The sequence below is a fragment of the Gavia stellata genome, chromosome 6, assembly GCF_030936135.1.
Source record: "Gavia stellata isolate bGavSte3 chromosome 6, bGavSte3.hap2, whole genome shotgun sequence".
Lineage (NCBI taxonomy): Eukaryota > Metazoa > Chordata > Aves > Gaviiformes > Gaviidae > Gavia > Gavia stellata.
Window position 1 is genome coordinate 45,663,691 of NC_082599.1, and position 15,956 is coordinate 45,679,646.

Here is a 15,956-nt window from a genome sequence, read left to right on the forward strand (position 1 = left end):
GCAGGTTTCACGAAATATTTGAGGAAGTTACAAGACTCTCAAACAGCATTTCATTATGAAAACTCCTAAAAGAGAAATCATTAAAAAAAAAAAAGAAAAAAGCCAAGGTTTCCACGTGCTGATCCCTCCACCAGACTGGAAGTGCTCCCAGCAAAGGCAGGTGGGCCCGAACACCCCACAGGTGGCTGCAGCGGGGCGAGGGCAGCAAGCTCTCCCAGACCTCGGCCAGGCCTTGCCTCCAGCTACTCCTCCCAGCTGCCTGAGGGTCAAGCTCTGGCACAACGGCTGCTGCAGCCGACACGACTTCCACCCGGGTAATTAAACATTTGAAACAAACGGATCAAAGGTACGTGAGCCCCGAGGAGGCACAGCATGGAAGAGTACGTTCATACCATCAAAACCAAACAAAGGCAGGCTCCAGGGCTGAGAGGCGATGACCAGCGCTTAACGCCAGCCCACGGCCCCCTCAGGGGAGGAAGGTGAGCCCCCAGGACTCCCTGGGGACGGCTGGCGCCGCTGCTGCCACACGCGCACACACCCCGCCGCGAGAGGCGTCACAAGCGTCCCCCCTCCCCCCCGCCGAGAGTCAAGGGACGTCGGAGCCGTTGCAACCGTTGGAGCAGCCCCTCGCACGCCCAGGGGCTGGGGCGCATCCTCTCCCCGCGGACTACGACTCCCGGCAGGCTCGGTGCCGCGCCGCTCGGGCGCCCCCGCGCAGAGCACGCCGGGAGCAGTGCCGCCCCGCCAGCCCAGACGCACTGCAGCGCCTTGGCACGGCACCGAGGGCCACCAGGGGTGATGGCGGCTCCTGAGGGCGCCCACATGACGCGCACGCCTCACTTCAACTGGAGCAAACCGCCGCCACTCACCGCTTCCCCTTTTTTATCCCCCCAATGGCTGGTGGTGAGCGCAATCTCCCCTACGCGTGCTGCCACGCCTTCACCCCCGCCGCTCCGATTGGCTGGCTGGGCTCGCCCCGCCCCTTTTAAATACCTGTCGCTCTGTGACAGGTCGTCACGGAGTTCCTGTTAGAAGGGCTACCGCAGGGCTTGGTCCCGCCCCCCCGCTATCCTCGCCATCTCCTCGGAGCCCCGCCCCTCCCCCCGTAGCTCCTCCCGCGCCAGAGGGCGGCAATGTCAAACCGCTCGCTTGGCGAGACCCGATCCACGAGCCTTCGCGTCCGCCCGTCCCCTCCCCCCTCCCGCCTGGGTTCTCCCTCTTGCGCGCGCGGAGCGGCCGCAGCCCCCCGGTGCTGGCCGCGCGCCCGAGGCTCCCCCGCTCTACCCTCAGCCTGCGCGCGCGCGGCCGCCGGCCCCTCCCCCCGCCTCGAGCCCGGCCCCCGGCTTCTCGGCTCCTCCCCCTCTCCGTCACTGGCCCCGCCCCCGGGCTTCCTCGCCGCACCGGCCCCCTCCGCCCCGCCCGCCGGCCCCGCGCCGCACTGGGATGGTGACGACGGCGGCGGCGGCGGGAGGCAGAGCCCGGCTGAGCGAGGAGGCGGCGGCGGCGGCGGGGAGTCAGTGAGGACCGCTGAGGGAGCGGGCGGGCTCCGCCCCTCCCCTGCCGAGCCTCCCTCCCCCTGCCCTTCCTCCCGCTCCCTCCCCCACCCCTCCTTCGCCTCCTCCCCGCACGCGCCAGGCGGAGAGGCTGCGAGGGAGCCCCGGGTACAACATGGCGGAGCACTCGGCCCCCGACAACAAGCACAAACCCGCCGCCAACTCCGTGGCGCTGCTCAACAGCCGCGCCGGGGCGGGCGGCGGCGGTGCGGCGGCGGCAGCCGCCGGCGGCCCCCCGGCGGGCGGAGGCGGCCTGTCGGGGGGCCTGTCGCAGCCGGCGGGCTGGCAGTCGCTCCTCTCCTTCACCATCCTCTTCCTGGCCTGGCTGGCCGGCTTCAGCTCCCGGCTCTTCGCCGTCATCCGTTTCGAGAGCATCATCCACGAGTTCGACCCCTGGTGAGTCCCCGCCGCTGCCGGACGGGACGGGACGGGGAGGCGGGAAAGCCGCCCCCTCACGGGGCGCGCCTCAGGCGGGCGCCGCGCCGTGAGCCCCGGCGGCGAAGGTGGGGGGGCGCCCCGCAGGCTTCCCCCGCCGCTGCCGCGGGGACGGCGGGAAGCCCCCGCCGCCTGCCCCCTGCTCCGCCACTTCGCGAACTTGCGCCCAGACTGTTCCCCCGGCCGCCGGGCGGAGGGAGCCGAGAGCCGCCGCCACCCTGGGAGGGAAGGGGGGGGGAGGGAGAGAGGGAGGCGGTGTGGACGGGGCGCGCTGTGGCAGGTCGGCGGGAGCCCGAGGGGTCGCGGTGCGCGGGGACAGGCGTGAGGGGCCACTGCGGGGCAGGGGCAGGGGCGGGCGGGCGGGGGAGGGGAAGCGCAGGGAGCGAGCGGCGGTGCCGGGCACTTTGGTGTCCCCGCAGGGCGGGAGGGAGCGCGGCGGCGGAGACCTCGGGGACGGGGAGGCGGCTGCTTCCCCGGATCCGGCGGAGGTGTGCGGGCTGGACGCGGTGGAGTTGCAGCAGGACTCTCCGCCGCGCTGCCAAGGGGCACGGAGAAAGTTGTGGCGCTGGCGGGGAGGTGGGGTGCCAGGCAGCAATCGGGGGCTCCGGTGACCGCCGTCGTAATGAAACAGTTGTACCAAACGTGACCGACGCTCGCGTCCGGGTCCTTCTGTCGCGGCGTTGGTCTCCAGATGTGCGGTGCGGCTTCTCGGAGTGGTCTTTCCTAGAACCCTTGTCGGCCGGGGAGGAAGGAGGGTGAGGAATGCACTGCAGGAAGTAATCTTCATAAAAGTGACTTGAGGGATTATAGTGAAATGGGTGTCATTGATTTACTGCCAGGTGTTTCAAAGCTGCGTTTCTGAGTCCAAGGACTTTTGCTGTTTCCCACGCGTCTTGATTTTTCTAAAGATTGCTTTCCCTCCTGTAGAAGCTGTCTGCTCTTTTCCCTGTTGGAGGGGACTGAAAACATTTTATGTACAAGATCAAGAAATGCTGCACTCGTTCCTCGCAGCAAGGCAAAGTGAAAGATGACGGGACTTGTGGGGCAGTTTTTTTAATGCAAAAACGTGACAATGAATTTTTATGTTAGTGGCTACTTCATCCTAGGAATCCCTGGGGTTTTTAGCACTTTAAGTAAGGTAAGCGGCAGATGACTTTAGAATAATGAATTCTCTGGTTTTAATTTAAAATTTTATGTCTCAAATCTTAATAGCACGAAGGAAGGAGATGCTTTGTTTTGAAATGCACGGCAGATACTCTGTGTTAAACTTAATCTAAAATTGTTACTGAAATTGTACTGATCTGCAAAGCATGAACTCCACTTTGATAGTTTCAAAAGCACAACTTCCTCTTTTCTAGTTGGTTTTTCCCCCCTCGCTTCCCCCCCCCCCAATGTAATCCATTCACAAATCATGGCTCAGAATAGTGGCTAGAGAACAAGGAATTGCTTTGTTTTTAAATGCTGTCTGAAGTAATATACGCTTTGTGATGTGAAAGCCAAATATCTCAAAATACCTTCAAAACATCAAGTAATTGCCTATAATTTAAGTGTTTTTCTCCAAACACAAATGAATGGAAGGAGTTTGAACTTTCAATTAATAAAGTTAACAACGGGGGGGGAACACAGTTAAACACATCTGCAATGAGGCTATGAACCCAGGGTTGTATCCTATGGAGTAGTTCTCAGGTTCTTCTAATCTAAATTTAAGCAAAAAGATTTTCTATCATGGAGGAAGCTTTTTTTATTAAGCATACAACCTATTTTTTTTACAACTTTATCTGTTTTTTATAGTCAAGGCTCATCCTTGTTGGATAAATGGAAATATTACAGCGTTGAATTGCATAACTTTTGTTATTAAGCCTTGAAGGACATTAAAAAAGGTGCTATGGGAGTTAAGTTCATAGCTGTGATATGGTTGTAAAGATAAACTTCTGGTTTAAGCAATGTGTAGGTTGATGGACGCAAAGCCATCTTCCTGAGTATTCAAACAGAAGACATGGCTGCCTGTGCTGCTGTGTGTACCTTTGCTAATTAGAGAATAGGTGAAGTTAACAAAACTCATTGATTTTAATGCAGGTCTGTGAGAACCAGTTGAAACGTCAAGAATCATGCCAGGGTCATGTTGCTGCATGCCAGAAATGGTAGAGGCAAATGCACTTAAGTTAATTAGCAGGAAAGTGAACCTAAAATGGTAGAAACTGAGGAAAAACAAAGGGCTTTCTCTACTGCAGCAGCAATATTGGTGGAAAGAGTGAAAAATTATGTTGCTTCTAAATATTGTTGAGTAGCTAGGTAGGAATGGTTTTTCACAGTTGCAAGGGTCTTACAAGTCTGAATCTAATGTGGAAAAGGAACTTATGAAAAGAGATTAGAAGCAGTGCTCTATTTTTATTTTTTAACCACTTCTTTAGCAGCTTGTGCAGGTAAACTGAATTTTTATATATTTTTTTTTTAGGACCGTGGCCATAGTCTTTGCTGGTGGAACAGTTCCGTCATTTTCTCCATTCCTTTGGCTTTTTCTGTCATGCTTGCATAGGATATCTTGCAATGTGTTGATATGTCACCTATTCTCTAGTATTCATTTTGTGATCAAGAGGGGAGGCTGAGGTGTATTCGATGAAATAAGGAGCATTAGGCAAATCTATTATTTTTTTGAATGGAAAAATATTGTTGCCTCTGAGGTGTAGAAAGCTTTCTCATTTACTTAGGAATCCAGTTTTCTGGTATGGACATAAGAAACGTAGGAGATCTGGGGAGGGAAGAAAGGGAGATTTGCCTTGGGTTTTCTGCATATTAATTGAATCAAATACTACTTTCTTCTAACATCCCTTTCAAGCTGCATTTCTGACAGTAAAGTTAGGTTTTGATTCGGGAGTGGGAGGTTCGCTTGTTTTGTAAAATTAGCCTCTGAGACTTACTCCAGTTGGCATTTCTTCCAGAAATGACCCAAATGTAGTACAATAGGCTAAAGCAGTAGAGAGAGGACAGCTTTTGCTTTTGATCTCCATTATAATACAAGGCCTGTGTGAGAAAAAAACCAACTGGTATTTTGAGGTCACCATACCGTCACTTACAAACTTGTGACCAGTTTGTCATTACTAGGATTACTGGTTTTTTCCACACTGAATACCTCTTTCATGTAGTATTGCCACTTTATTTTGATTTCTTTCTCATGTCTTGCTTACTTTCCATACTTGAGCTGGTCCAGAGACTTTGAAAAATGTGCGTTAATTTTTGGCAGCTCCTAGGTCAGGTGAGCTGGTACATGAAGTCAGTCAGCATTGACCTTAAGCTGTGCTGTTGACAGGCCTCCAGCGTTTAACTTCAGGATTTCATTATTGGGCCAAGAACTTGAAACATGGACAATGATGCTACATTGGGATGGACAGGTTTCATGTCTGAAATTCAGTTCATCTGTTGGCTGGTTTGGCAGCTGGGTGGACCAAGAGCATAATTTCTGTGCTACATACACACAAGTGCACATTGAAAGCTTTTGATGAAAGTACCACAGCGTGTTTAACTCCATTGTCAGGTGAGGTCATTCTTTCTGTCACATGTTGCCTTAAATGCCAGCATGGCTGCTGAGCCACGGCAACCAAAATTGTGGAGTACTTGAACAGGGACTACCTTCTACGCACTGGTTTGTCCAAAGTACAGCCCCAGCATGCCCGTATGCTATTTCATTTGGCTGCTGGTATCATATATATACATATCTATATATGTGTGTATATATATGTATACATATAAGGTAGATATATCTAGCAAGACTGTTGCATCCTGATACTGCTGCTAACTAAAATGGTAACAACCTTTGGTACATCAGTAATCTTCAGGCAGTGATATCAAAATAGTAACATTCATTCTGGTTGCACAGTTCATACCGTTAAGTCACATGTGTGAGAACTGTATCTGAATCATTAATCATATCCCATGACATCAGATCAAACTTTTGTCTTTCCCTAAGAATTTTAACAGCTTGCTAAAAACCAGATTAACACCAGTTACCTTAGGAGTGAAGGAGCTGGTTTAAGCTGGAAGGCAGAATCTCATGTTTCTGAGCATGAGACCCTCTCTGTACCAGTTTGCACGTGCAGGATGGATGGAGCACCGGTGCAATATTTGTCAGTTACATTTGCTTACCTACTACTGCCTGGAATGTTGTCTCCTACTGTCCTGCCAGTTCCTGGTACTGAACAGCACTACCACAGTCTCATATACATCTTTGTGTCTTCCAAACCACCATCGTTGATCACTCAAACCACCAGCTTTTTAATTGTCGTCAGAGTGACCGTTGTTCATTATACCTTACTGAGGTAACGTAATTGTGCTAGTGGGAAGTATGGTGTTTATATATATGTGATAGTAATCCACTTTCTTGTCACTGATACCATCATCTACTATTAGTGGACTTTGGTGAATGAGGATGAACTGGTGAAAATAAACATAAGGTCAGTGTGATTGCTTGCATTTCAGAGGCAGACAATTTGAAGGAAGTTAGGGTTTTATCTTGCGCGCAGCCAAAAAGACAGGTTTTGCTAGGCTCAAGTCATGTTTGCTAGATGAATTCTTGAGCTGTTATGAACTTTTTTCATTAATGAAAACTTAAATTAACACCTATAAATAAGATATGAAAGCTTCATTAAAATACAAAGTGTGACTCAAGTGAATATTAGAAGTGGTGTATGGAATTGATCGAACACTGGAGGTTGTGTAGATGTATTGATTTCATCGGGAGAGAGTAAGGTTGTAGGTTTGTGTTGTAGTTAGCTGATCCTTTTGGAGTAGTTTTGGAGTTCTCCTCTGTCACCCACGGTGCAGTCCTGCTTTTTTCTTTGTGCTTGCTCTAAAGCAGTCATGGTGAGTTGATTCAATGAAGTAAATTGTCAAAATACTGGAACATTTTAGTCCCCTGAGCCTGCCCACCATCAGTTTTTATACTGCAGTTTAGTTTCTTATTTTTGAGGAAGAATATGAATGTTGGGAGTGAATGTAAATAGCAGCTGATTTTAGAGGGTAAACTGGGATTGAGTGATAGGGTGGTGACATGTATAAATATAAAAACAGAGCATGTTAAGATACTGGGGCAACAGGAGCGGCAAAAGAAGGGGTATGTAGCAGTGAATGAGAGTACCTTAAGCTGGTGTTCATAAAGGGGGAAAAAAAACCATGAAAGAGTATGATAGTGTTGATAATCTCAATTAACAATGCTCAGTCTGTAGGCTATGGGCAGATGTGGCCCACCCAGGTAATTCATCATTACTTACCTGCTAGTGACTCTTCTTGCTGGGCAAAGAGATAGCAGATTGCATAGAAAATGTGTTGTTCTTGAGGGGTGTCAGCCACCGTCATCTCAAAACTGTTGTCTTTCTAGAGGCTTTCAACCTATCACGTAATCCTGTTGAAGGTGAGTACATGACTGTGGATCTGTTTAGGAAACATTTCCCACTCACTTTAGGATTCTTTTCCCAAATGCTTCCTTTTGTTTATAATAATTGACAACCTCTAGACCTTGGGAAAGCGTTTGATTCCAGTCCAGTTTGAATGTAATCACTTTGGATTGATTTTGAGATGTTGCAAATGTCGTGAGATTCATATTAAAAACTTACTAGAGTATCTTCATTCACGAGCTTTTTGAGTCTATGAAATGAGAGGTATGCTATTTATTTCTGTTTTATAGTGTTATATTTTAAAAGATTGTGTACTTACTGGTAATGAGCAGTTGGATTAAGTATTTTGTGACTTTTTTCGAAATGTAAGGTACAGACATATTACATTTGAATGATAAAAGTTGTTTATACTCTAATAATACTAATAATTTTAGCAGGATTTCAGGTAGCCAGGTAGCTCAAACTCCTTTCTGCCATTTTATTATAGTAGGAAATATATTCTAGTGTAGTCTCCAAATCTGATTTAGTGGGGCCTGTGTGTTCATGAAGAGCAAGTTTAGAGATTTTTACGTTCTTGGAGAATAGCCTGCCAGCCTGCCTTCCCCCCTTTTTAATGAGGAAGATCCAGATCAGGCATTTTTTTTGATCACTTCTATTGCAATATGACATGGGTTGAGAAACTCTGTTAGCACAGGTCAATCTCTGGCTTTTGGGGCTTTCTAGATTGTAAGATAATAAGTCCTGTATGTCCAGATACTTGAACAGCTTTTCCTTGTTTGGGTACTTGGAGGGTGCTGTTTTGAAGCTAAGTAAACTTTTCTAGGAGGTTGATATGGTATTATTAACAGTCAAGAAGAAGTGCAGTTGACTGTACTGAACTTTTCTGTTGCTTAGGAAATTGCAGAAATAGCTAAATATTAGAAATTTAATGGAAGGAGGACAATCTGGAAAAAGAAGATTGGACAGAGTTGAAGGCATAGCAGACACTATGCTTTGTGAGTGGGGAGACCTTAGGCTAGATTTGATCAGTTAGACTGATGCAGCTGGAAAGTGTTTCACCATGTGGCGTCATAAAACAAAGTTCATGTGAGAATCAAACTTCTGTTCCATCTCTACTGTTGTTTTCTACAGTCTTTTCTTAGCAGGTAGTGTTTCTTTCCTCACTTGCACAACTTCTAATCGGGGTGAAAACCTCATCAGACTTCATGTGGGTGCAGTAAGGGGGGTTATGCATGAGAGGGGGTAGGAGGGGCAGTGTTCAAAACCTGTGCAGAGTATGGTTGAGTACAGAGACTACCCCTACAGGCTTCTTTTGGAAAACATAGGAGGTGAGACAGAATGCTTGCAAAGTGTTGATCCTTTTATTGATTTGTGGATAGCAGAATGAAACTTGAAAAGGAAAATGTATCAAAATGTTTTCGGCAAGTTTAGCTTTTAATGCCATGAATTTTTTTTAAAGTCTTCAGCAAATACTCACAAACACTTGACTAGCTAGAGCAAATGCTATGATGAAAATCCTTGAATGGACTTTTTTTGGCAGATATCCTATTATTTGAGCAGTTTAATATGTTCTGTTTTTTAAACAGAAATTTGATTTGATTACATAGGGTTAGGGTGGTTTATAAAGGTTACCTTTTGCTTCCTGTCATAATTCTCTCTCTAATAGTCTCTGGTTTTGGCAGCCTGTAGTCCTAATACTCATGTTTTTAAATCTGTCTTATGTTGAACTGGTGGGGGAAGGGAAGAATAAAAATTTTGCAGAGTAAACCTAGCAGGAAAATTCAAAATCTTATAGGTACTAATAGTTTTTTAAATGGGTTGGGGGTAGGCTGGGTTTAGGGAGGTGTCTTTGCTGTTCCACAAGGATCTCTTCTGATTCAATCAGGTTATTTCCCATTTAATGTCTTATCTGTGCATGTGCTGCAGAGTTTCCTCCTTAATTTTTGAAAATTGCATTCTTGCAAGCCCTTTGAGGTACATCTGTACTGACATTTAGGGCTAATCCTGAGGGCTTCTTTCTACTTAGCAGAGCCATTAAAGCTGCTGCTTTCGGAGCCTGTGGAGCCTGCACCCTGTAGCAGGGCATGTGCAGATGTTTTTATTATTATTAACTGCTTGAGCAAAACTTCCTCTAACCATCAGTCTTACCACTTGCTTGGAGAATAAAGTGAACTTAGGACAAGTATTAGGACAAGCTATAGTCTTTCTGTGCTTTACGTCTACAGTAAATTTCATGCTATGTCCAACAGATAGACTTCATTTCCAGCCCTGTAGCTGAGCAGAGCTTGTGATCTTTATCTGAGCTGTTGTTGGGAATGAAGCTGAGGTATTTTTAATGTGGGTAGCTGGTAGGTCTGGGCTTGAGAGGTGCCATGAAATTGACCCTAATGCTGCACCACACCTTACATAAGTTGAAGCAGCCCGCAGAATGAATTTAGGGACATAGATACACACAAAATAGATCAGTTTCTGAATTTCTCAACTTACTGCTGCTTTCCCAGGGTAAAAGCTCCTTTGGCATATGGAGAAGTAAATGCTTCCAATACTTCAGAAGTTCTTGCTATTAAGTGAGGCAATATCCCTGTGCTTTAGAAAGAGAAATGGTCTATTTTGAACAAGGAATAACTGAGTGTTTGTCCATGAGTGCCTGTAAGAGCAGGAAACAGCATTTAAATGTCTGTCTGCTATGGGTGACCCAAGTCTGGTACCATATGCTACTTTTTAAAGACCCCATCTAATATAAATGACTGGCGTATGTGAACTGTAATGATAATTACTTCTGGGTGTTACAATGCTTATCATAAAATTTTCTATGGCAATTGATTTATATGGGTTATATTAGTTTGTTAGTTAAAGAGCATATTGGAGTTCTGTTCAGCTGATAATCCACAAAGATAGAATTGCAAAACACCTTTTCAAAACTTCCCTCACTTGAAACAAACAAAAAAACCCCTTGGGAAACTACATTGCAACTAAGGATGCAAGTTTGGTTTATTATTGATTTTTGGTGGTGTTCTTAATGGGTTTGCTGTTATCTTCCAGATTGTTTTACACAGTATTACTTGCATTTATTTAAAAAGAGTGGCTCACTGTATGCATGGGCACCATCTACCCTGTTTGTTGAATGGTAAATGGATTTTGCAGAAGGGAAGAATAGCATGTAATTATGTAATTTTAAACTGTTCTAGCACATGTGGCTGGGCAGCCTATATTTTGTGAGTTCTTTGCTTTAATTTTTTCCGTCTCTGCGTTCATTTTTTGCAATTGTTGTACTATAAATGGTGCCAACTTCTTTAACTCTTTATTTTTATTCCGATCTTCCCAATAGATGGATATTTTAAGGAAATCTAGGATGGAAAGCACCTGTTTGAGGATGCAGCTGACTGGGAAGACCACATGTTGAACAGAATACTTGTGTGCTATAGCCAGAGGATTTGAAAATACAGCAATGCATTTTCTTGATGCAGAAGCGAAACATAACAAAACAAGACTACTTGTCCTGAATACTTTTCTTTACGTCTATGTTTATTCAGCTTTTTTTTTTTTTCCTGTAGTCTGTTGTATATGTTGAATGTACTTCCTTCCTATACTAAACTTATCCCAAGCAGCATTTGGAAGTTCAGTTGAGTAACTTAGAATTTCATAAATATTGTTTGGAATGTATATCTTGAAAAAGGCAGTTTCATCTTCATGGTCAAAGTGTTTAAAGTTTATCATTTGTGTATTAAAGGCCTTTAAAATGCCTTCAATACTTTCTCTGGCAATAGACAAAATGCCTTGAAGTTGCAATTCTTCTAATTTAGAAGGTCAGCAAACCAAAATTGGAGCTTTGGCATTATTATATTGATGTTAACAATGGAAGTAAATGGGCCTCTCTTTGGCTTGCTTTACTGTAGAACAAGAGTAATGAAAGCCAATGCAGTGTTTGAGTTTTCCACGAAGTTGTGTAATGCTACTGTGTTTTGACTGTTTTATCTCATACAGGTGACTAGAATGATTTATCTAACGTCAGATGGCTCAAGTAATATTTGAAAAACTGTTGCATATGTCTCACAATTCATTTTACTATGTAACAATTTTCTTTCATTTGCCAAATAGAAAATGGATTTTGACACTGGAGAGACTACCTTAAACGTTTGCAACTGTATCTTAATTTGTGATGTCTCAGGTCAGCTAGTAATGACAAATGGAATTTTTCTCCTATGGCTAAACATTTTCAGGAGTCAAGGAATTTTTAGTGCTTTAGTTTTGTAATCCACCACTATTTCACCAATGCTCCCCCCAGCCTCCCAACAGTAGAGCCCAGTTTTTGCTCGGGAAAAGACTGGATGATATGTTTTGTGTCAAATATGTCATGCTTGTAATTGTTTCATCACTGAATTTTATTTTCTAGCTTTTGCTTTAGCAAGTCAACTTCATGGTCCCTTTTTCCTTATGCTTCCATCATACTCTAGTTTCAACACAACATTCTTAGTTATCCACATCGTGGTTTCACTTTGCGATAGTATGTTCCATACAGTGCCATATGCTGTCTTCTTTCAGGGCTATCTTCAAGAAGAAAAAGCCACAGAACAGCTTTAAATGTTAGTTGAATGGTACTTTTACCTGGGAAGTTAAGCACTGTTGTCTTCTATCTCAGTATCTAATATGCTGTGCTGGAGTACCCATGGGTATCATTTGTATGTTGGAAAATACGTGGAAGATGAGTCCAAAGGTTCCTTTGAGAACCTCCAGGAAGCTGCTGTGGCTGATAAGATGGCAGTTCAGAGTGTTTTCAGTAAAACTAGACTCTGAATGTCTACAATATGACAAGGTGCTGCTAAACTTGTCTTCACCAGTATTAATTGGCCTTATTTGCATCTAATCAAGTGGAGCAGTTCTGAATTTCCCATCATTTGTTGGACATTTCCTGGGATAGTTTTCTGCTGTGTTAACAAGTTAAGGCAACTCACAGAAATCTGATAAGCACAGGTGTCAGGATCTGCAGCTGAATGCAGGGAGAGGGAAACTCCCCTTTTCCAGTGGCAGTGAGCTACTATATTGGCGCATCTTGTACCCTGATCCAGTCATTTTACCTTACCCCATTTTATGCGGCCATGGGGGAGAAGGGGAAGGCATGGTACCTCAAGTCAGTACTTGTTATTTAATAAAATCACATTAGAAATTAAACTCATCCCTTTTACTGTTCATTAATATAAGACAGAAGGGCTATAGCTACCAAACTGTATACTAACGTAGCCAGCTGGTCAAGGAGGTGATGTGTTTTGGAAAGGACATGCTCCTGGGTGTATAATAGACGAGGCAATGGTGGATGTATTCTATGAATATTTCTGTAATAACGTTTGTGGTAGAAAGGCATCACAGCTTGAAAGCATGTGTGTGTAATATTAAGCCTAGCTCATCTTAACAGTGTTCCCCCACCTCTGCATTTTTATTGTATTTTCTTTTTTTTGAAAGCCCCTTTAAGGTCACTTCTTAACATGAATTGGCTTTTATTAAAATGACAGAGGAGCACAGTGAAATAGTTTGATAGCTACGATATAGTAAGACTAAGCAATACTAGAAATTCCATCATGTAATAAGAAAACAAACATGTAACTTTAATTTCACATTGCACATGGCAGGAATTTTAATATTAATTATAAATACTGTCTTAAATGCTGAGCACTGTAGTCACTGCAGTACACTTAAACTGCAGTGTTTCTGTTAGGATACCTAATAAAAAGCAAATAATGTTTTGTTATTACACTTCCATGTTTCTTATGCATAGTCTTTAAAGAAACATTGGTAACCGTTAAGTACAGTTCTTAACAGGTTGAATTAAATTCAGTGAAAACTTGCTTGTTTTTTATTTACACTTATTTGAAACAGTATGAAAGGTATAAAACAAATGTAGTGGATAACTGATTTTAAATTCTGCTTGCCATGCTTATTTCGGAATAAATCAGACATTGAAAGTGGATCAAGAATGAAAAATACAGTTAGAAAGATAAACTCCAGTCTGTGTATTGTAGGAAAGGATGAAGACCACTTTCTGTTGTCATCTACTTTTCTGGTCTTTATTTATTTTATTGGTGACATCCTATTCCACATCCATTTCCTCCAGTGTGAGAATATGCAGTCACTTTGCAAACAGCTGGAAGTCTTTCTGACCTCAGCTGGAGGCCACCATTACTTCTGTTGGACTGTATTAGTAGATCATGTGAGAACTCCAAATCTGCTTCAGAAAAAAATCAGGTGAAACAGTTTAGATCATCTCTAGAGTGGTTTGCTTTTCAGCTGTGATTCAAGCTAATCTGTCTGATTTGGGCACAGAAGCAGATTAAGAGTGCTTCTGCATGCCTTTTAACTAGCAAAGCTCAGCTGAAGGATAACTGCCACAGTTAAATTTGGTTGAGTGTGTAATTCAGTACAAGGTGTCCTGGAATTATTAATCTTTTCTTTTTTCTTCTTTTTTTTTTTTCCCCTTACCCTTTTGCACTTTGGGCTATATTTATGCCTTTTTCTTTTCAGCTTTATTTGATTAGGGCATAATTAGATGGATCTCTAGGTTTCTGCAAACCCTGGGCATATTGTTTGGTTTGTTCTGCAGACAGCTATATGTCTGTCTATATACGTACATACCCACAGCAGAAAATTGCCTGATCCTAGCTACATGTCTGATGAATGCAATATTTACGTCTGTTTATGTCAGGTTACTGAAGGGTTAAGCAGAATTTGAGCAGACATATTTAAGTTAGATAAAATTAGGTCTTTAACCTGGCGTCAATCACTGGACAGAAATTGTTCAAGTTAGATAGACTGTTTCTGCTCTGACTATGCTTTGTATTATCCACTCTGAAACATTAATTTTTATTTTTTCAGCATTCATTGTAGTAAAAAGTCAGTGAGTCAATATTGCAATAGATGGAGCTGAACAGGTGCTCTATGAGAGGTCCAGCTTCTTGGACTAAACATAATCTATGTCCAGAAAGGACAACTGAAAGAAAGCCTAGTAAGAGAATTCAGGTAACTGAGAACTAGTTGCGGAAGGAATAGCAGGTGCATTAAGAGATGTACTAAAGAGCAAATATTTAAGTAATATTGGATGAAACACTATGTTATTTTAACTTGCTAAACTGACTTAGACTGCTGACATGCAATACAACACTGTAGATTCTTTTAATTTCTGTGAGCTAACAAAAAACTATGTTGATGTAATCTGTACAGAGTGGTTTGATATTTAATGTCCGATTCTGGCTGGACCTACTCTTTCTAATGTTACGCAGAAGTCCAAGCAACAGGCTGTTGGTTATTGAGGGGTGAACACAATAGTTTCTGCTAAAGCCCTTCTACGGTGCTATAACTCTTTAAACATTGTGCCAGAAATAAGATTTTTATTGCTTAAAAGATTATACGGGATGTTGGGGATCCTAGAACCTTTATACGGGTCCTGTTTACTTTTTACCATGTCTTGTATTTTACAGGGTAGAAATGGTCTGCCAGGCTGCCTTGTGTCCAGACTGATTCCTTAAATTTCACTTAATGGGAAGTGATTGTGAAGTTAGTTCAACTACATTTTGGTGTAGCTAGTACTTCCATAGTTGCCACTGCATTGTAGCATACAGATGACTATATTATGTAATAGAGATGATGACTGTGCCACGTACTCCCAATTAGTTAAAATATAATTAAAGTACCCACAATGAGTAAGAAATATCCTTTATTTTACTCTATATTCCAGAGTATTACAAAAATTAGTATTCTTTTCCAGGTACATATTAGAGCTTGCTACAGTATAACAGGTAGCATGTTTAGGATGAGTTTAGTAAGAGTCCACTGTAGTTGTTTAGGTGTTATAGGTTGCTTTGTTCTATAGTAGAAGACCGTGAAAAAAGTGGCTTAGGAGCTAGCTGTCCATTGTTCCCAGTCACTTCTAGTGAAGCAGTTCAGCCCATTGATTTCTAGTATCACATTTCTCACGGAAAGAATATTTTGCTGTTTAAAATACATTTTTCAGCTAATTGCCTTTTGAATTCCTTTCTGCTGACCAGATCCTCATGTACCAGCCTTTAACTTAGAAAGTGCTGAAGTTAAGCTGCCTCCAGCATGTTAAAACCAGGTACAGCATGAATCTGTTTCATCTGGAAGAAACATCCTTCTTTAACATATTCTTGAACTTGGTGCAAAGCCTTCAGAGTTGCAAGATGCAAGGCTAATGTGCCACAGAGTAGCCCAATAGCACTCAGAAAAAAACAGACATAACACTATAGGGCCTCTTGAGCTTGTGGAGGTTAATATTGGATTGAGCGGAGAAGTGATGCCTCTCAAGAAACTGATGCTGTCAAAAGATATGGAATCAATATTGCCATCAGTACTGATGCCAGTCCTAGTGTAGAATCTGCAGTGAAGTGTATGTCTAGTAGAGAAGAAAATGAACATTCAATTTTCCCCTGTAGGAATTTCAAATTATTCTGTTTGCATCTTATCATTGGAACTTCTTGGGAAATTTTGACTGTTCCAAGGAAAAATGGCATCATCACATTCTTAGGTCTAAAATGTTGTTAAATGTTATAAATGGCAGACTTCACTGGAGAATTAT

The 15,956-nt window shown here is 43.5% G+C and overlaps 1 protein-coding gene across 1 annotated transcript in view; it reads left to right on the forward strand.

The window, feature by feature from the left end:
- Window positions 1-1,668: 1,668 nt before the first annotated feature.
- Window positions 1,669-15,956, forward strand: part of STT3B (STT3 oligosaccharyltransferase complex catalytic subunit B) — a 52,415-nt gene continuing 38,127 nt past the window's right edge. Inside the window, exon 1 of the mRNA XM_059818597.1 lies at window positions 1,669-1,949. Within this exon, the coding sequence (XP_059674580.1) occupies window positions 1,669-1,949 (281 nt within the window). The remainder of the gene's footprint in view (window positions 1,950-15,956) is intronic.